Source organism: Trichomycterus rosablanca, chromosome 20 (genome assembly GCF_030014385.1).
Source record: "Trichomycterus rosablanca isolate fTriRos1 chromosome 20, fTriRos1.hap1, whole genome shotgun sequence".
Classification (NCBI taxonomy): domain Eukaryota; kingdom Metazoa; phylum Chordata; class Actinopteri; order Siluriformes; family Trichomycteridae; genus Trichomycterus; species Trichomycterus rosablanca.
In genome coordinates this window covers 14,149,916-14,172,608 of record NC_086007.1, presented here as the reverse complement: position 1 = coordinate 14,172,608, position 22,693 = coordinate 14,149,916, and the positions used below count along the sequence as shown (strand labels likewise).

The 22,693-nt window shown below is 41.8% G+C and overlaps 1 protein-coding gene across 2 annotated transcripts in view; it reads right to left on the bottom strand.

Moving 5' to 3' along the window:
- Positions 1-239: 239 nt before the first annotated feature.
- Positions 240-22,693, bottom strand: part of kiaa0753 (KIAA0753 ortholog) — a 44,953-nt gene continuing 22,499 nt past the window's right edge. For both annotated transcript variants that reach the window (XM_063016682.1, XM_063016683.1), the window contains exons 12-17: positions 22,208-22,295; positions 20,254-20,364; positions 19,656-19,731; positions 18,611-18,731; positions 3,859-4,074; positions 240-712 (exon numbers count right to left, since the gene is read on the bottom strand). In XM_063016682.1, the coding sequence (XP_062872752.1) occupies positions 574-712; positions 3,859-4,074; positions 18,611-18,731; positions 19,656-19,731; positions 20,254-20,364; positions 22,208-22,295 (751 nt within the window). In that variant the 3' untranslated portion in view covers positions 240-573. The remainder of the gene's footprint in view (positions 713-3,858; positions 4,075-18,610; positions 18,732-19,655; positions 19,732-20,253; positions 20,365-22,207; positions 22,296-22,693) is intronic.

Sequence of the window (22,693 nt, the reverse complement as noted above, 5' to 3'; positions counted from 1 at the left end):
CAAATAATACTTGCTCTGTGAGGGTCCTGACCATTGAAGAACAGCATGAAAGAGGGCTAACAAAGCATGCAGAGAAAGAGATGGACTACTACTGGTTAGTAATTGTAGAACTACAAAGTGCTCATATATGGTAAGCGGAGCTGATAAAATGGACAGTGAGTGTAGAAACAAGGAGGTGGTTTTAATGTTATGGCTGATCGGTGTATATAGACCTTCAGATCACACTATTTAAGCTCCAACTCCTGTGACGTTTTTATTCTCTCTCAGAGGATAAAGTCAGGTGTGATAAGCTGCTCAACTAACAGCGACTACTCATCTGAAAATGATCATTTTCTCACCCTGCATTCACATCGACTATCACACCAGCAGTATGTTGCCATTTTAAATAGTCAGTAAAGGAGATAGTAAAATAACTGTAATTATGAAAGCATTTAGAGGTAATTTATTTTCAAGGGGAGCTGGCAACACAGGAAGCAAAACCATTAGCGACACGAAATTGGAAGAGTTCCTAATGCAACTGCCTAAAGAATGTTTTCAATAGCACCATAAAAAACAACTGTATTGGTCGTATTGCTAAGACACAGAAGGCGAACGGGGCTTGATTGGCTGGAGAAATTCTGAGGTGAAGATGGCTTCTGCATACTCTCCGCAAACATCCTGGAACTCTGTCGCCACGTCAGCCAGGGCTTCATTTAGTAGCTCCTCCGCCAGACTGAGAAATAACAGATCAACATGAGCTTATTTCTATTGTATACGTCAAGCCACTTTATCTATGAAACGTTTATCACATGACAGTATTTGCATTTACCACTCTTTAGCATTACACATAGAATTCAGAAAGAACGTTGGTCTATACACACTTCACTCTTGCGGACTTGGTTTTGAATAGAAAAAAAATTTACCCATCAATCTACGCTTAAACACACAATGACAAAGTGAGAAATGTTCTTTCCGCTACTAAAACCATATGTGAATAAACTGTCAAACGTTTCAAGCCCACCGCTCATTAGCACAGCCAGCAGAAAGTGGTTTTGCCACACATTATGTGGTAAAAACACACGCTGGAACCAGAGTTGGGATCTCGAATACATCGTATCGAATCTCAGCTCTGCCTACCGGCTAAGGCTGAGCGGCCACATGAACGACGATTGGCCTGTTGTTCAGATTTGGGCGGGACTAAGCCGGATGGGGTCTCTCTCTCTCATGACTGGTGCAATTACGACCTCTGCTGGCTGATTGATGGCGCCTGCACAGAGATAAGAAAAGAGTGTGCTGATCAGGATGTGTCTCTCCGTACACAGTGCTGAGCTGCACTCGTCAAAGTGTAGGTGATAAGATGCATACGGCATGCTGCCCACGTGTCGGAGGGGGCGTGGGTTGGCTTCGTTCTCCTCAATCAGAGCAGGGATCGGCATTGGTGGAGAGGAAGTATGACGCAATCGGGCAATTGAAATAACAAAATATTTTTTTTAAAACAGTGCGGTAAGCAGCAATATACCACCAGCCTCGCTTAATACAAAATAAAAGGCTGAAATCTTATTTACAGAATGATTTAGAGCCTTTAAAAGTACCTTGTGGAAGCCCTGACCAAGGCCCGTCTTGCCTAAATGCCTAATTTGGTCAGAAAGCCAACTCCAGAAAAATCTGTGCCATGCTTCTTTCATTTAGAATTATTAAGGCATCTGTGGCGCCCAGGTGGCGCAGCACGATATTCCGCATTCTGAACTCCTCGGTTCGAAACTCGGCCGGCTGGGCGCCATCTGGCAAGCATAATTAGCAGTGCCTGCAGCAGATACCGTATTTGCGGGCGGGGACCAGACTATGTATGGGTGGGTAAGGACCCTGATTGGCGGAAGAGACGCCTGTGCAGAATGCAGAGGCGAGAAGAGGAAGGCTGTGCACAAGTCGGAAGAGGCGTGTGCATTGATGGGCTCTCCTCGGATGCAATCGGGTATCCCTCAGCAGCGGAAGACAAAATTGAGTGTGCTAAATGGGAGGAATATGGGCAGAAAATGCATAATAATAATATAATAATAAGAGTTATCAAGGCATCGGTGGTCCTATGAACACTCAGGACTTTTTTTTATATCTTTCTCCTGATCTATGCTTTGACACAACTTATTTGCAGAGATCCAAAGACTGTTCCTTGGACATCATGGATTTGTTTTTCATCCTGAAAATTTGTGTAAATTGTGGCATGTGCCTATCCAAACTATGGATTTCATGGATCCAAACACAATTTGAAGTGCCAATGCAAAGAGTCTGAATGTAGTTATAAAGAGGCAAAACTCTATTCTGTAAAAACAGAGATCAAGACCTGATAAAAATCCAAATTTGTGGAGCTTAGAGTGACATTGGAGCTTAGTTACTGACATTTAAAGCCCTTCATAACCTCTCTCCTGTCTATCTTACAGATCTCCTTCAGATCTATACTGTAATCAGTCTTTGCGTTCCTCAACATCAGGTCTTTTGTACATTCCACCCATTAAGCTTAGTACAGTGGGTGCCAGGGCCTTTTCTTACGCTGCACCCAAACTTTGGAACTTCCCCCTCATATCACGGCTTTAAATTCTATTGCAGAATTCAAAACTGCTCATAAAACCTTTCTTTTTAAATGATCCTTTTCGTGTTAACTGTATTTAATTTGGTGTTAGTGACTGTGATTGTGACTGTGCATATGTTGATTGATACTTTATTATTTTTTATTTAAATGTTGATTGTTTATTACGTGTTTACTGCTGATTGTATAATGTAAGGTGACCTTGAGTGTCATGAAAGGCGCCTACAAATAAAATGTATTTTTATTATTATTATTATTATTAGGGGGCGGCACGGTGGCTAAGTGGGTAGCACTGTCGCCTCACAGCGAGAAGGTCCTGGGTTCGATCCCCGGGTGGGGCGGTCCGGGTCCTTTCTGTGCAGAGTTTGCATGTTCTCCCCGTGTCTGCGTGGGTTTCCTCCGGGTGCTCCGGTTTCCTCCCACAGTCCAAAGACATGCCGCTAGGCTAATTGGAGACACTGAATTGTCCCATAGTTACCTAGCCGCTGGGATGCACAGACCAGTGCATTGTAGTGCCGGTCCCAAGCCCGGATAAATAGGGAGGGTTGTGTCAGGAAGGGCATCTGGCGTAAGACTGTGCCAGATCCTGGCGGCGACCCCTAACGGGAATAAGCCGGAAATGCCGACCCCGTAACCCCGTAATGGTTTTACCTGCTGACTGTGTGGTGATCCAGATCGAGGGTGGCAGATTTCCAATCGGGACAATGCTTTAAATCTTTATGCACACTGAACATGTAAATAAAAATGTGTATGCAACACAATGCTATATATGCTGTAAAAAATCTAAGCACCCACTGCTTGTAGCACTGTGGAGTTAACAGCAGTAGCTCCGGGTAATATGTGATAGGACTGGAACTCTAGCAGCTTTCCTAACATCAGCTTATTACACTGCAGTCAGAGAGCTCATGTGGCGTTATGGTAAGAGCCATGCTGCTGCTAACTGTGGTGTCTGAGTTCTAAAGATTCCAATCTCAGGCTGGGCTCACAAATACAGAAGACGCATGGCATCGTAGTGTGAACTTAAGTCACTGGGGGACACATATCAGTGCACGCTTAGTGCCGCCTGAATAAATAGGAGGGTCACATCATAAAGAGCATCCGGCATAAAAACTGTGCTAAATCAATAATGTGAACGAATGATCCAGTACTGCGACCCCTAACAGGAGCAGGTGAAAAGAATAATTCATTATTCAATTTATTACACCGAGGTCAAATAATGGATATATTTTTCATCAATCGAAGGCTACAGACCTCACAAAGAGTTTTACAGCTAGCTTTACTAAGAGGCAAAATCTTACCCTTCAGCAATGGCCCAAGGGTTAAAACTGCCCACTGCCTCATGGGAAACCAGGCGCAGGTAGGAATCATGGTCTTCTCTGTACTTATAGATGTTGTCCTGCATTCTAGAGGGTACGCTCAGCCGAAGCGCTCCATGTTGCTGTACCTGGCCTGAGGCACTGCTGGGAACAAGGGCTGGTGGATCCTCATCCTGCATGGCGCTTTCTGACACCACACTGTAAATATAAACATGGTAAAATTAGGGTTTTTTAATGTAGTGTTACTGTAGGACTTACATTTAATGTGGGCGCTATTTCCAGTTTAGACATTTTCTTCAATTTATTTGTTAATGCTTATAAATGGCTGAATAATGAATCCTTATGACTGTGTGGTGAAAATGCCAGAGTAGCTGTGGTGGAACCATGCAGTGACATTTAGAATATTTGTATAATTCATAAGAAGAAAGATTATGTAGCTACCCATTTTCTCCCCTTTCTCTCCCGACTTTTAGCGCGTCCAATTGCCCGATTGCATCACGCTTCCTCCCCACTAATGCCGATCTGATTGAGGAGAACAAAGCTAACCCACACCCCTCCGACACGTGGGCAGCAGCCGTATGCATTTTTTCATCTGCACTTGATGAGTGCTAATGCGGATCAGCCCTGTGCACAGAGCGACACACCCTGATCAAGGCAACTCCTTCCCCGCCCCTGTGCAGGCGCATCAATCAGCCAGCAGAGGTCGTAGTTGCATCAGTGACGAGGAGACCCTATCTGGCTTACTACTACCCCACCCCTATGAACAACAAGCCAATCGTTGTTCATGTGGCCGTGAGATTCGATACGACATATTCGAGATCCCAGCTCCGATGTGCTATTGTGTGTTTTACCGCTGCGCCACTTGAGCGGCCACCTGTGTGACTTTTTTAAACTGAACTTTATGTGGAAAAATCTAATTCTGTTTAGTGCAGTTCATCTTAATATTGAAGTCTTAAGATTGCTTTAGGCTACTGTTCATACAGTCGTCAACATCAGGCTTCTGGTCAGTCTGAAAGGCAGCAGCTAAGAAAAGTCATCCTTAGGGCGATCTGGTGGCACAGTGGTCTAACGTGCTAGCCCTTAAATGTGAGTCTCAGCTTTGCTATCGACAGGCTGAGCACCTACACCGATCGGCTGAGTGTAATTATCACTGCAGCCTGTTGTCTTGCGATATGTGATCTCCGGGACTGATCCGAGCGCTTGCTCAAGTGGAAAGGGGGAGTAACATGGAGCGTAGCGTGGCTCTTTGTACACCAAATGGAACTGTGTGGGAAACCAACACTGGCAGGATATAAGAGGCTGGAGATATGATAATTGTTGAAGCAGGGTTCCTCATCACTGCAGCAATGCTGATCCCTGCTCTGATTGAGGAGAACAAAGCTAACCCATGCCCCCTCCGACACGCGGGCAGCAGCCGTATCCATGTTGACACCTACACTTTGACGAGTGCAATGCAGATCAGCACTGTGTACAGAGAGACACACCCTGACAGCACTCTTTTCCCGTGTCTTTCAGAGACGCCATCAATCAGCCAACAGAGGTCGTAATTGCATTAGTTATGAGTCCCTATCCGGCTTTTAATATCCCACCCTTATCTGAACAACAGGTCAATCGTTGTTCATGTGGCTGCTCAGCCCAGTCGGCAGGCAGAGCTGAGATTTAATACGATGTATTCGAAATCCCAGCTCTGGTGTTCAGCGTGTGTTTTACCGCTGCGCCACCTGAGCGGCTTAAGGAAGTTTTTTTCTTGCCACTATTGCCTGCAGCTTGCTCTTCAGGGGTTTTTGGTACCTGGAATCTGTAAATTGGTACGTTGCAAAAAGCACTATACAAATAAATTGAACCTGACCGGAAACATTTTGTGCCTTAAGGCAGCAACACAGTGCAGTTGAACAGCATTTGATAATACTGCTGTTTATAAAAAATGATAAGCTATTTAAAGGTTGTTGCAGCATTGGTACAATAAGCCATGTTTACTTATTATATTTGCAAAAGGTGCTCATCCTTCAAAAGGGGCACTTTCAGTCTTTTACTACTTGGCTTTACTACCCAGCATCATATTTCATGGACAGTTAAAACACTAAACCTAAGGCACTTCTCAAAAAGCATTCTGCAGTAAACCAAAGCTCAGTTTGTTGATAGTGGCAGCAGATTTTGATGATGTCTCACAACTAAATATTACGTAGGACAAAACAACCCATGGGTAGAAGATCATGTGGAAGGCTCCAAAGTCAGCTCCTTGATCATTTGCAAGGTAAATAAAATTATGCACACTTGCATAATTTACCCAGTGTACTAAGAATGTACTGTAGGACGATCAACCTCACAATGTACAGAAGTTGAAGGACTTCCTGCAACAAGTTACACTGATCAGCCATAACATTAAAACCACCTCCTTGTTTCTACACTCACTGTCCATTTTATCAGCTCCACTTACCATGTAGAAGCACTTTGTAGTTCTACAATTACTGACTGTAGTCTATCTGTTACTCTGCATGCTTTTTTTTTAACCTGTTTTCATGCTGTTCTTCAATGGTCAGGACCCTCACAGGACCACCACAGAGAAGGTATTATTTGGGTAGTGGATGATTCTCAGCACTGCAGTGACACTGACATGGTGGTGGTGTGTTAGTGTGTGTTGTGTTGGTATGAGTGGATAAGACACAGCAATGCTGATGGAGTTTTTAAAGCGCTGTCCCTGCTGGACTGAGAATAGTCCACCAAATATATCCAGCCAACAGCGCCCCGTGGGCAGCGTCCTGTGACCACTGATGAAGGTCTAGAAGATGACCAACTCAAACAGCAGCAATAGATGAGCGATCGTCTCTGACTTTACATTTAAATGGTGGACCAACTAGGTAGGAGTGTCTAACAGAGCTGAGAATGATCCATTACCCAAATAATACCTGCTCTCTAGTGGTGCTGGGAGAGTTCAGACCATTAAGAAACAGCATGAAAGGGGGCTAACAAAGCATGCAGAGAAACAGATAGACTACAGTCAGTAATTGTAGTACTATAAAGTGCTTCTATATGGTAAGTGGAGCTGATAAAATTGACAGAGGGTGTAGAAACAAGAAGGTGGTTTTAATGTTATGGCTGATGGGTGTATGTTCTGGTACAAAATACCCCCTTGTGAAGTCTATGCCTTAGCATGTCAGAGCTGTTTTGGTGGCATTTCAGGAGGGTGGTTAATCGACTGATCGATATAAATGTAAATATAACATTATGTTCAGGATGAAAATGAGTAAATATCAGAGAAGCACTGAATAGGGTTGCTTTTCAGCTTAAATATTAGAATGCACATTGTATTTAAAAACAGCAGCAGCCTGGGTTACCAAAAGACAATATTCAGTGATATGAGGATCTATCAGTGAGTTCTAAATTAATAAACACTGCATGTACAAGCAATCCTGAGGGTCAGGAAAGCACTGCATAAAACCAGTTTAATACAGATGATCTAAAAATAGCATCGAGCCGAAAGCTTTGAGGGAGCCTTTACTAACTGCCAGTCATGCTGGTCAGACAGAACAACAGTAGATGCAGGTTAAAGCTCTGCTTAGTAAAAGCTCCTATGAGGCACAAATCAGTCATAGAAAAGCTCTCAGCAGTCATATATAAAGCAGTCACCTTGACCCTATTGGCAGGCCAATTAAACCTTCTGAAACGAATAAAAATGTAATATTGTACATAGTGTGTGTATATTCCTGCACACATACAACCCCAACCTTTGATTGCAGACAGTTTGAAACCAATAAATTTCACGTTTTGTCTGCTCAACTTTTCATTTGTTAATATACCTCCATTCCCGCATTCCAGGCCTGCAAAACATTCCAAAAAAAAGTTGGGACTGGGCAATTTAGGGCAAGTAATGAGGTGAAAAAACTAAATAATGATGTGATTCCAAACAGGTGATTGTAATCATGGTTTGGTACAAAGGCAGCATCCAGGAAAGGATGAGTCTGTGATGAGCAAAGATGATCAGAGGATCTCCAGTTTGTCAACAAATGTGTGAGAAAATGATTGAAATGTTTAAAAACAATGTACCTCAAAGAAAGATTGGAAGGGATTTGCATATTTCTCCCTCTACAGTGCATAATATCATTAAACCATTCTAGGAATCGGGAGGAATTTCAGTACGTAAAGTCCAAGGGCGCAAGCTTAAGCTGAACTCCTGTGATCTTCGATAACTCAGACGGCACTGCATCAAGAACCGCCACTCAACAATAGCTGATATACTGTAACTACATGGGTTACGTCAAGCACTACAATACAGAGTTACATGCACAAATGCCACTTCAAACTTTACTGTGCAAAAAAGAAGCCTTATGTTAACCATGTCCAGAAGCGGCGTCGACTTCTCTGGGCTTGGAGGCATCTAGGATGGACCATCACACAGTGGAAACGTGTAATGTGGTCAGATGAATCAGCATTCCAGGTCTTTTATGGAACAAAATAGACGCCGTGGGTTCTGTCCCCAATACAGAATGTGTGACAATGACGACCCCGTACTGTTGCACATGTTAAGAAGTTTGCAGGAAGAATGGGACAAAATAAAACCTGAAACACTAAATCACTTGGTATCCTCTGTGCCAAAACGTCTTTTAAGTGAGGTAAAAAGGAATGCCAACATTACAAAGTGGTAAATGCTTTACTATCCCAACTTTTTTGGAATGTGTTGCAGGCCTGAAATGAAGGAATGGATGTTTATTAATAAATGAAGTTGAGCAGACAAAACATAAAATATCTAAGGTTCAATCTGTCTGCAATCAATTAAAAGTCAAAGTAAATGTAAGAAACTCAGCACAAAGGTAGAGAAACACAACGCAGCAATCTGCACAAGTGAGCCTCGACTGCTTTGTATGAGCCACAGCAAGGAAGATCAGTCACTCTGCCTCACTTTATAATTCAGAAGGCAATCTGCTTCTCTTCCTGAAATGCCATCACCACACTATTCATTCACACAGCACTGACATTCACGCCCCATTCTAATTCAGACTTCTGCACCGAGTCCTGCCGTGACCCCAGGAACATAACTTACATCCTTCACTGAACTGGCAGTAAATTGCGGCAGATGAAATTTGTTGGGCACATAATAAGGAGCAAACGGAGAATCTGTCTTCTGTGATTTCAGCAAATGACAATGAAATTATGATGTTTCAGTGTAGACAAGTACAGGGATTACCATGGATTTAAAACAAATAGTAATAGCAAATGATTTAGCATTTAACATGAGGAGATTAATAGCATTAAAGTGCTAGCCCAGCCCACTACCACTGGATTCCAGGGTTCGAATCCTCCAGCGGTGCTGTCGGCCGGCTGGGTGTCTAGACCGGCAGACAAGGTTAGTTGTGTCTTTCGATTATTAATGGATGTGGCCAAGGCCCCGTGATGGACTGACGTCCTGTAATCCTGTAAGGCCTAGCTTGTAATCAATGTTCCAATTAATCTCACACATTTAGGTTTAAGGTCAGGTCTCTGTGCAGGTCTCTTCCACAGAGGTGGAAGCACATGATTTTTCTTGTATAACTGATTTTATACACCTGCAATTGTGGCTAAAACATCTGAACCTAATTATATGAAGGTTGTCCACACATATGGTGAATTCACCCCACCAAATTATGTGTTTTTGCTTATTAAATAGCTCATAAATCATACACGTAGCTTTTTAACTGTATGCAAATTTGTAAAGCCAGCACAGCGAGTTTTTATACACACAGAGCAAAGAAACTGTACGTGGCTGCTATTGGCTACGATAAAAGTAAAAGTCTCAGCCCTCCTTTGACTCCTGTATGCTGCAAGGTGTGTAGGCTCATGAAACAACACATTCCAAAGATGCTAAATTGGGTTGTGATCTGGGAATTTTTGGGGCCAGGACTCCATAAAGGACATCTTGAACTTGTCAATATGTTCAAAACATTTCCAAACAATTTGTGCATTGTGACAGGGTGGATTATCATGTTAAAAGAGGTCACATTTATCAGAGAAGAACCACTATCATGAATGAGTGTACCTGGTATGCCTAGATGTTTTGATAGGTGGCACCTATTAAATTATGGTGCACATGAACAACCAAACCCAGGGTTAACAAAGACACTTAGGTCTTTATGCCTGTCTGTATATGCTGCATTCAACATGTGAACTACAAGTAACTTCCAACAGCTCAAAATCTATTCTATCAATTTCGCATCTTTGAAGGTTGGTCATACCGTTTTAGCTCATTGGTGTAAACCAGGGGTGTCAAACTCACGGCCCGCGGGCCAGACTCGAGTGCTTAAACGACTGTACGATTGTTGTGATGGTTCGAGTCGTTACAGAGACGCACTTATAATTTAATGGGACACCTGCGCCTTTAAACGGCAACCGGTGACATCGTAGTCATGGCAACTAACTTTGACCTTCGCTGAGAAGCCATGTGACTTTTACGGCAAAAGAACGCGGGTAGTAATGTAAACAATAATAATAAATATAAATAATTATCTTGCAGCATAATACCAAAGCATCGTCTGTAAGTAGTGGCGTTTATATTCTCAGTTGTTTGTAAATGTTTAGTGAGTATAGCACAGCGTTTTAGTTAGAAATTTACCGTAATTAAATACGGTTGTTACCGTTACTATAGCAATTAGTATCTTTACACAAAATGCTAACTCGTTAGCGCTATTTTACGTTTGGTTAAAGCTCATATTGTACCAGATGTAACACTTGACTACAGCTGTGAGCTTTTATTGTATTAAGTTCTTTATTGTTTTTATTGTTTGTATTTTTACTTCATTCTGGTGCACACAGTGTATCACACAGCTGGGAAGCAAATAAACCCGACTGTATTCTGAAGAGAGCTGTCTGTCTGTCTGTCTGTCTAGCTGAGCAAGGGGGATAAACTATTAGTGAGGGCAGAACAATTGTCTTAAAATACACTGTAAAATCCTACATTAACTGCATCTCTCAAAATGCATGCTGATTTTGTGACCTGCAAAGTGACACCTCCCGCCAGTAGATGATGTTAAGAAATATTTACACATAATCCCAAAATGTACAAGAAGATAATTAACAAAATTAAGCAGAAGGAGGACATTTAATGAAAGTGAAAACAAGTTTGTGCTTCAGGAAGAGAAACCGGTGCGTCTCTTGTGTTTTGACAATATAAATGCAGAATTTAGCCTCCAAGAAAAACAACAGACTGCAATCACAGCAGAATACGTTACAATCGGCCCTTTGAGGGCCACAATAATGCTGATGTGGCCCTCGGTGAAAATGAGTTTGACACCCCTGGTGTAAACAGTCAGTTTAAATGAAACCCAGGTTCCCTCAGCCCAGTGCCAGCTCTGACACCAGCATTTTTGTGGTGCTAATTACTCATTAATTATAATAAATTAATATAAGTGTTGATAAAATTACACACAAAAAAGAAAACGCATGTGTTGCAAGAAGGGTGGGGCTAGGGCTGGGCAGTATGACCAAAAATCTGTTTCACGGTATATCACAGACTGAATCCCTGAAAGCTGTTAAGACTTCAGACTGCAGCTGCTCTGTTCGGCTTCTATTCAAAGTATCCTCGTTTTTAAAGCCATTACTCACCACTATGGACTGAACTCGACAGCAGATGATTATGCCCATGGCTGTAAGAACTAAGAAAGAAAAGTGTACAAGCTGGTTTGGAGCTGGTACGGCTTTTGTTTCAAATGCCTCTGTTTCTGTAAAGCAAGCAGGATGTGCTATATTGAATGGAGAGCAATAAATCATTGGTGAAAATTTAAAGCACATATATACAGACACTACTGAGAGTTGTATAAATCAGAATTGTTGTTTTGTGTATGCCACTTATCATTCATTCTGGTTATTTCCAGAATAACTTGCACAAGCCCTGATGTGATCAAGGACAGCCGGATCTATACACTATCACTACACTTCCCGGCACGTGTCTGGGTTCCCACACAGAGCCGTATAATGTACGAACAGCCACGGCAGCTTGAGGAAACTTAGTACAATCTGTACAAACTATCATTTTTTTTGTAATTTTAATTCTTTTTATTATGTCGCCAACATTAGAATATCTTTTTGATGGCATCCCGATGAAGCCAGACAATGCTCCATTTGAGTACATGCTGGTATAAACAAGAGAATCTATTACAACTTGAGGCAAGGCACCGTTCATATACTGTGGCAATTCAAAGTGTTTTACATAAGGAAAAATGAAAAGCATTAAAACATTCCTGAGGTCTAGAACCTCATTAAGAACTAAAATTAAGAACATGAAAAAAGCAGACGCTTTTATCCAAAGCGACTTACAGGTATGACTGAACACAATTTTGAGCAATTGAGGGTTAAGGGCCTTGCTCAGGGGCCCAACAGTGGCAACTTGGTGGTGGTGGGGCTTGAACTGGCAACCTTTTGATTACTAGTCCAGTATCGAGGTGCAAAATTTAGAGCTTAAACTTAACCCTAAACTTTTTAATAGCCTGATAGCTTCGACTGCAGGAACACATCACTTAATGTAACTGTTGAATCAGGTCCATAACATTTTGCTGATATAAATCTATCTTTTTGACTTCCCAGCTGGCACAGCTCTGGCACAAGCACAAGTTAATCTAAATTGTTTACACACCAGGCCTAGATACAGAAATCAAATTGTAGGGGGAAAAAAGAAGTGCTGCTATTTTTTATGACATTTTCTTGTTGGTGTTCATCCAACAGCAAAAGTCACAATGCATAAACGGATCCACTTACTTGCTGTAAGCCAATTAGGGGAAATTACTGCCAATTACTGAAGAGATTTTACATGCATGCTTTATGATACATTAGGTTGAGAGTATGCTGGAATCAATTTTAAACACATTGTAAGATAATGGAGAACTTGTAGGAACCAACCATAATTATTCAATTACAGAACTCTATGCTGAAAAAATCATTAAACAGACAATGGAAAGAGATGCAACATAATACTATTCTAATATTAAAATGTGCATTGCCATGGGCAAAAAGAGAACAGGAATTTTTATTAGGGAAAAACAGTTCAGGAATTTACAACCCCAGAAAAAGTTGGGTTTTCCTTAACTTTGACTTTTATTTGATTGCAGACAGTTTGAACCTGAGATATTTCATAACGATGTGATTTCAAACAGGTAATGTGAACAGGTGATTGTAATCATGGTTTGGTACAAAAGCAGCATCAAGGAAAGGCTGAGTCTTTGATGAGCAAAGATGATCAGAGGATCTCCAGTTTGTCAACAAATGTGTGCATAATATCATTAAATGATTCAAGGAATCGGGATGAATTTTAGTGCGTAAAGGCCAAGGGCGCAAGCTTAAGCTGAACGCCCGTGATCTTCGATCCCACAGACGGCACTGCATCAAGAACCGCCACTCAACAATAGCTGATATAACCACATGGGTGAGGGATTACTTTGGCAAACCTTTGTCAAGCACTACAATACAGAGTTACATGCACAAATGCCTCTTAAAACTTTACTATGCAAAAAAAGAAGACTTATGTTAACCACGTCCAGAAGCGGTGTCGACTTCTCTAGGCTCTGAGGCATCTAGGATGGACCATCATACAGTGGAAATGTGTATTGTGGTCAGATGAATCAGCATTCCAGGTCTTTTTTAAAAAAAGGACGCCATAAGGTCTGAAACCGAAGACAGAAAGGACCATCCAGACTGTTATCAGCAACAAGTACAAAAGCCAGGGTCTGTCATGGTATGTGGCTGTGTCAGTGCCCTTGGCAAAGGTCATTTACACTTCTGTGATGGCAGCATTAATGCAGAAAAGTACATTGAGATTAGGGCTGGGCGATATATCGAGATTTTATAAAATATCGATATATTTTCATACGCGATATAAGATAAGACAATATCGCGTATATCGATATAGATGTTGCGTTCCAGTTAGATCCGACAGTTCGTCTTTCTCTTCTCCCAGTTTGTCTCTGCACATGTTCACCTGCCCCGCCCCTCTCCCTCACTGCCCCGCCCCTCTCCCTCACTGAACACAACTCGCCCCTCCCCACCGCTTCACCAGTAATTCCTGCAGGCAGCGATAGCATGGAGACGGATAAAGACACGACAGAAGCTATCGAAGAGGAGCTGCTTACTAAAAAGAAAAATAATGACTCTTTTTGGAATTATTTGGAGATGGTCCGAATTCAAAGTGTCAGATGAGCAGCAGAATAATGTATTCTGTAGAGAATGCCGAAAACAAGTCCAGACAAAAGGTTCCAGCTCCGTGTACCTTCATTCGTTTTCACTTCAAATCCCAAAGTTAAAAAACAAGAAAACGAGTCGTTATTCGTTTCAAAAACCAACACAAGCGCATGCACGTATTTACTTCACATTAAGTGTTGAGAAAGTAATAATAACGTAGCGGTGCGTCTCCTGTTGTTCTGACTCTTGTGTTTGTATATGTGATGTGCATATATTTGCTCTATCTGTAAATACAAACATTATGGGAGTGATTTCTGTACTGGATGTTGTACGTGGTCGTGTTAGTTTATACTGGATGATCGCCCGACGTCCGACACGTCATTTATTTATTTATCTTCTATTATAGTATTTCTTGTTGTCGGCCAATAAACAACCAAACATTATTAAATTGCATGAACTAACTCTGCAGTAAACAAGGAGCAAACAGCAATTAAACAACAAATAAAGCTGTTAAATAATAATAAATTGCATGAAGAAGAACGCTGATTAAAATGCATTAAATGTTGTAATAGTTACACAGTAACATGAACGATTAGTTCTGCCTGTATTACAGAACTGAGTTCTATACAGTAAAAGAAAATATTAATGTAAATGTTAATGTTGTGGCGACATATACATAAAATAATGTATAAAGTCCAAACATGGGGGGTGGGGGGTTAACGAGGGGTTTACTTTAACGGGGTTTTACTTTAATGTCACACAAGCTCAGCTGGAAACCGTCATTCCGACATCTTTCCTACACACTCGCTCCCTGCGCCCTATAGTACACTTAACATTCTTAAAGGGCCAGACAATATATTTGTAATTCACAATAGACGACAGGAGATGCCTTAGAAAACAACTTTTTTTTTTTTCTTAGAATAGCTCTTTTTTTTTTTTTAAGGAAAAATAATTCTTGTGTGAAGCTTCCCCAGCATGAATATTAATAAAAGTGCCTGTAAAAAAATTGGAACATGTAGCTTTGTCTTAGAAGTGTCTTTTTGTTATTACCTTATGGGATAAAAAATTATCGAGATATACAGTGTATCACAAAAGTGAGTACACCCCTCACATTTCTGCAAATATTTCATTATATCTTTTCATGGGACAACACTATAGAAATAAAACTTGGATATAACTTAGAGTAGTCAGTGTACAGCTTGTATAGCAGTGTAGATTTACTGTCTTCTGAAAATAACTCAACACACAGCCATTAATGTCTAAATAGCTGGCAACATAAGTGAGTACACCCCACAGTGAACATGTCCAAATTGTGCCCAAATGTGTCGTTGTCCCTCCCTGGTGTCATGTGTCAAGGTCCCAGGTGTAAATGGGGAGCAGGGCTGTTAAATTTGGTGTTTTGGGTACAATTCTCTCATACTGGCCACTGGATATTCAACATGGCACCTCATGGCAAAGAACTCTCTGAGGATGTGAGAAATAGAATTGTTGCTCTCCACAAAGATGGCCTGGGCTATAAGAAGATTGCTAACACCCTGAAACTGAGCTACAGCATGGTGGCCAAGGTCATACAGCGGTTTTCCAGGACAGGTTCCACTCGGAACAGGCTTCGCCAGGGTCGACCAAAGAAGTTGAGTCCACGTGTTCGGCGTCATATCCAGAGGTTGGCTTTAAAAAATAGACACATGAGTGCTGCCAGCATTGCTGCAGAGGTTGAAGACGTGGGAGGTCAGCCTGTCAGTGCTCAGACCATACACCGCACACTGCATCAACTCGGTCTGCATGGTCGTCATCCCAGAAGGAAGCTGACGCACAAGAAAGCCCGCAAACAGTTTGCTGAAGACAAGCAGTCCAAGAACATGGATTACTGGAATGCCCTGTGGTCTGACGAGACCAAGATAAACTTGTTTGGCTCAGATGGTGTCCAGCATGTGTGGCGGCGCCCTGGTGAGAAGTACCAAGACAACTGTATCTTGCCTACAGTCAAGCATGGTGGTGGTAGCATCATGGTCTTGGGCTGCATGAGTGTTGCTGGCACTGGGGAGCTGCAGTTCATTGAGGGAAACATGAATTCCAACATGTACTGTGACATTCTGAAACGGAGCATGATCCCCTCCCTTCGAAAACTGGGCCTCATGGCAGTTTTCCAACAGGATAACGACCCCAAACACAACCTCCAAGATGACAACTGCCTTGCTGAGGAAGCTGAAGGTAAAGGTGATGGACTAAACCCAATTGAGCACCTGTGGCACATCCTCAAGTGGAAGGTGGAGGAGTTCAAGGTGTCTAACATCCACCAGCTCCGTGATGTCATCATGGAGGAGTGGAAGAGGATTCCAGTAGCAACCTGTGCAGCTCTGGTGAATTCCATGCCCAGGAGGGTTAAGGCAGTGCTGGATAATAATGGTGGTCACACAAAATATTGACACTTTGGGCACAATTTGGACATGTTCACTGTGGGGTGTACTCACTTATGTTGCCAGCTATTTAGACATTAATGGCTGTGTGTTGAGTTATTTTCAGAAGACAGTAAATCTACACTGCTATACAAGTTGTACACTGACTACTCTAAGTTATATCCAAGTTTTATTTCTATAGTGTTGTCCCATGAAAAGATATAATAAAATATTTGCAGAAATGTGAGGGGTGTACTCACTTTTGTGATACACTGTATATCGTATATCGCCATTCAAAAAAAAATATCGAGATATAATTTTTGATCCATATCGCCCAGCCCTAATTGAGATCTTAGAGCAACATGTGCTGCCTTCAAGACGTCATCTTTTCCAGGGACGTCCATGCATTTTTCAACAAGACAATGCACAACCACATGCTGCACACATTACAAAGTCATGGCTACGATCCTGAACTGTCCCCAATAGAGAATGTGTGGAGAATTTTGAAAGGAAAAATGTGACAACGACGACCCTGTACTGTTGCACAACTTAAGACGTGTTTGCAGGAAGAATGAGACAAAATAAAACATGAAACACTAAATCACTTGGTCTCCTCGGTGCCAAAACGTCTTGTAAGTGTGGTGAAAAGAAAAGGCAACATTACAAAGTGGTTAATGCTTTACTGTCCCAACTATTTTTGTAACGTGTTGCAGGTCTGAAATGCAGGAATGGATGTTTATTAATAAATGAAATGAAGTTAAGCAGATAAAACATGAAATATCTCCGGTTCAAACTGTCTACAATCAAATAAAAGTAAATGTAAGAAACTACATTTTCTGATTTGGAGTCGAGTCTTTGAAACAATGAATTCAATTTTAAATCTGAATGATCAATGCACCACTTCACCTATTGTACTGATCTTATAATTTGTCAAACTGGGCATGAATGTGCAGATTAAAAGAAGGAGAGGGGGTAGGGGGTAGGGGATATGTTGAGCTATGCATGCAAAACAGTAACTTTTGGCTTTAATTAGTAAGTTTTTTTTGTTGTTTGAGTTTTCTTTAGTTTTATTTTTGCAAGCAGGGAGTTGTTTTGTTGCGTCTATGCTCTGTGGATTTGTCCATCTGTTTTGTTTCCTCAGATTACACTTAATTTCACACTTGCTCTCCAGCTCTGAAACTAATGGCTACTGAAGGTAACCAGATGGAACAAGAGAAATTCTAAATTTTGCAGCAAAAAAAGCATTATTTTCTAGTCTTTTGTGACACACAAGCACATGAATGATGGATTAATAAGTGCCCATTGTGTTAAAAAAGATACCAGTTGTAGCTCAAAGTATTCTTTAAACCACCTCCTTGTTTCTACTCTTAGTGCCCATTTTATCAGCTCCACTTACCATATAGAAGCACTGTGTAGTTCTACAATTACTGACTGTAGTCCATCTATTTCTCTACATGCTTTGTTAGCCTGATTTCACCCTGTTTTTCAATGGTCAGGACCCCCACAGAATAGGTATAATTTGGGTGGTGGGTCATTCTCAGCAGTGCAGTGACAATGACATGGTGGTGGTGTGTTAGTGTGTGTTGTGCTGGCATGAGTTTTTAAATACCGCGTCCACTCACTGTCCACTCTGTTAGACACTCCTACCTAGTTGGTCCACCTTGTAGATGTAAAGTCAGAGACGATCGCTCATCTATTGCTGCTGTTTGAGTTGGTCATCTTTGAGACCTTCATCAGTGGTCACAGGACACTGCCCAAGGGGCGCTGTTGACTGAATATTTTTGGTTGGTGGACTATTCTCAGTCCAGCAGTGACAGTGAGGTATTTAAAAACTCCATCAGCATTGCTGTGTCTTATTCACTCATACCAGCACAACACACACTAACACACCACCACCATGTCAGTGTCACTGCAGTGCTGAGAATCATCCACCACCTAAATAATACCTGCTCTGTGGTGGTCCTGTGGGGGTCCTGACTATTGAAGAACAGGGTGAAATCAGGCTATCAAAGCATGCAGAGAAACAGATGGACTACAGTCAGTAATTGTAGAACTACAAAGTACTTCTATATGGTAAGTGGAGCTGATAAAATGGACAGTGAGTGTATAAACAAAAAGGTGAATTTAATGTTATGGCTGATCTGCGTATTGTTATAGCCATACTGTTAGCATGGTGTGTCAGGGCTCTCCCAGTTACTTACCCAGTCTCTACTGGTCTCTGCAGGATAATGTCTCCAGCACAGGAAGGTCTCTGAACTGGTCTGGTTAACCTGATAGGCTGTGGAGTTACAGGTCTGCTACTGTCATTTTTTCTCAGAGCTCCTGGACGTGAACAAAGCAACGATTATTTTAACATTAATGCCACCTGCTGGCCAAAAGCAACACCACAACAAAGCAAAATATCAAGGGTGAGACGCCTTTGTTTAATGCTGCACCCTTCATTTCTCTTAACTCCTTGCTCCTCCATCAAAAAACAAGCAAAAGAAGAAACTGGGGACATAGGAAATCAAGGGTAAAACATTTTTTTGTAATAAGCAGCTGTTGTTCACCAGTGTCAGTTTAAAGGGATGTCACTTAAAGGTTGGCTTAAAGTCCTCTAATATACTGTACATTACTTCATATCATGAGGTTCTTACACACTATATTGCCAAAAGTATTCGCTCGTCTGCCTTCACACGCATATGAACTTGAGTGACGTCCCATTCTTAATCCATAGGGTTTAATATGATGTTGACCCACCCTTTGCAGCTATAACAGCTTCAACTCTTCTGGGAAGGCTATCCACAAGGTTTAGGAGTGTGTTTATGGGAGCTTTCTTCCAGAAGCACATTTGTGAGGTCAGACACTGATGTTGGACGAGAAGGCCTGGCTCACAGTCTCCGCTCTAATTCATCCCAAAGGTGTTCTATCGGGTTGAACTCACTCATCCATGTCTTTAGGGACCTTGCTTTGTGTACTGGTGCGCAGTCGTGTTGGAACAGGAAGGGGCCACCCCCAAAATGTTTGGACTTTGATACATTTCCAGGTGACAGGCCAAAATGATGTAAGAGCCGAGAATCAATCAGGCATCATTTAAAGCACTGGGAGGCAGCAAGAAGTCTGAACACTTTGTCAAGATAAACAGAGCTCAGGAGGAAAACATTGTGACCTCTAAACAAACCAAACAACAATTACTGACAGGACTCTTTATCTCTTTAGGCAGGTGATGTTTAAAACACATGAATGTAAATCATCTTCTCTTCTCACCAGTGTTAATCTCCCAGAGTAGAGGGTCGTCATAAGAGATCATGGCAAAGCGGCGGCACACATCCTCCTCGTCTTTCTAAACACGAATGAAAGAAAAATCTGATTCCAAACACGTTTGCACACATTTGCTTTCCCAATGTAGTCAGTTCCAATGATTGTGAATATGCTGCCACTTGCACAAGCCCTGATCTGATCAAGAAACGCCAGATCACCACACGCCACCTTGTGGCCACTTCTAATCACCTGCAAGTCACTTGCAAGTGCTGGATTCCCATACAGAGCTGTATTGTGTTTAGGCAGTTTAGCTCCAGGCACTCAGACCAGTCCTAAAGTTTACATATCATAGCGGCAGTAGAAACTGCATCTGACCTTCCCTCACAATTGTGTTTGTGTGGATGGTCGGCCAGGTCAGTGGCTCTGCTGAGATTCAAACTTGCACACTTGAACACTCTAGAGTGATGTGCTAGTGTGTTAGACTGCTATGCCACCCAAGCATCGAATTAAAAAAAAATACATACACCTAAACTACAAACAATTTCTGTTATAAGGGGGTCAACTCCAGTCCGTTTCACTTAAGTTGAGTATACTGTATACTGACCTCTATTTGCTCCATGCGCAGTAGCATGTTCTCCAGCAAGGGCTCCTGAAACAGCTGCTGGTTCTCTTTCACCAGCAAGTCCTCAGTCGCGACATCTGCAGTCACTGCAGTCTGAGGACACACATTTACATTTATTACAAAACTAGATTAAGCTTGCAATAAATTAACATTTGGTCATTGACTACTGTAAGTCAGTCAGAATTCTTTGTTTGTTTGTTTGGCTTTTAATGCCTTGTTTACTTTAATGAGATACTTTCCAAAATAATCTACGTTCCTAAATCACTGGTTCCCAACCCAAAGTTTCCACAAGACAATCGACAAGGTAGGAGCCATTCGTATACAACTGTGGTTAAAAGTTCTTTTTCTGGAGCCGCTCAGGTGGCGCAGCGGTAAAACACACGCTGGCACACCGGAGCTGGGATCTCGAATACATCATATCGAATCTCAGCTCTGCCATCCGATTGGCCTGTTGTTCATATTGTCGCTGTCTGATGAAAAACACGTATCTCCACTTTTAGCAGTTTTTTTTTTTTTTTTTACATGTGTTGATTGTGAGTATGAACCTCTGTCTGTCCATAGCAGCGAATATCAAAATGACCAATGAAAATATCTTTAGCGAGTATCTCCATTGGCTGCTAGACCTGTCAAAACCGCATATCTCCTCTTCCTTCCCCTCCGGTACTGTTTAAGAAATGCGTAATGTTTGATCTATACAGTTTATTCAGGTTATTTAACTGCATGATTGTAAACATGATTTATATTTGTACACGTAAGTCCATTTTACATATGAAACCGACGGACAACCTGATAAAGATACGTTTTTATTTCTGTGCTGAATTGTATCTAATTGTCGCCATCTGTGGTTTGTTTGCACCGTTACTGTCAGGGAAAAAAAAAAATTTCTTTTTCCTGAAAAGTTGGGTTTTTGGAGATACGTGTTTTTCATCAGACAGCGACGATATAGGGGTGGGGTAGTAGTAAGCCGGATAGGGTCTCCTCGTCACTGATGCAACTACGACCTCTGCTGATGGCGCCTGCACAGGGGCGCGGAAGGAGTGCATTGATCAGAGTGTGTCTCTCCGTACACAGGGCTCATCCGTATTAGCACTCGGCTAGTGCAGGTGAAAAAATGCAAACGGCTGCTGCCCATGTGTCGAAGGGGGTGTGGGTTAGTTTCGTTCTCCTCGTTTAGAGTGAGGATCGACATTAGTGGAGAGGAAGCGTGATGCAATCGGGCAATTGGACGCGCTAACAGTCGTCAGAAAATGTGTAAACATCATACAGAAAAACGTTATTTTTCTGTGACTGAATGATGTGAACAAAACCACTTAAATGTGTTACAAAAACATACATATAAAACGTTGTAGTTTACATTTAGCTGCAAAGAAACTTTGTATGAAACTGATGTATTTAACTGGCCTCCTAATTCCATATTAGCAATTATGGTAGACTACAGCTAAATACTTCTCTGTGCCCATATAAACAGAACAGGTTTAACTCCATCCATAAAAAAGTACTCTGATTACTGGTCTCCTTTCCACACTGGAAAGACAACTTGGACTGTCATGGGAGCTGGTTGTATAACAAAGAATGTGTTGATTTCTGCATGCAATGAGATTTTGGTGTGATTTCAATTCAGTGTGTGTATGATAGTTCATAGTAAGGTAGTGGTAGCATAGCAATCAAGGTCACGGACTGGTAATCGGAAGTCGCTGATTCAAATATAACCCTGAATTGCTACTAAAGAAATGCAAAACTCATGGAATTTAAGTTGCTAGGGAACAACATGAATAGGAAATATAATTTTAGTAAGTCCCTAAAAATGTTTGAGGTATTGACTGACACAGGAGAGGGAATCTCCCCTTATCTGTTCTAAAAGCTGCTGTATATAGGATACTGTGAAAGAGTGTTACAGGTTAATTTAAGGCTGAATAGAATTTCTATCCCCAGTTACCTGCACAGATGCAAACAGAGGTTGGATTCTTTCTCCACCTGCCAGCTCTGCTTGCTTAGTCAAGTGAGTAGGTAAATCCACATCCAACCTGTCACACAAACACAGAGGAGTAAATAAATAAACACCGCCTGATTTACAGTAATCCCTCGCTATATCGCGCTTCGACTTTTGCGGCTTCACTCTATCGCGGATTTTATTTGCAAGCATGTCTAAATATAAACCGCGGATTTCTGCTAGTGATGGGTCGGTCGCGAACGATCTGGCTCTAAGAGCCGGCTCTTTAAAGTGAACGATGGGATTCGGCTCCTGGTTGGGAGCCGATTCAGTTTTTTTTTTCGGTTTTTTTCTGTTAAAGCCACACGTGATTGGTCAAGATGCGTAGTGGCGTGCACAGACAGCGTGCACACGAACAGGAGAGAGAACTTGATAAAGTTCTGCAGACAAGGGGGGTGTGTTCGAAAAGCTAGCTCTCTCTCTACATAGACG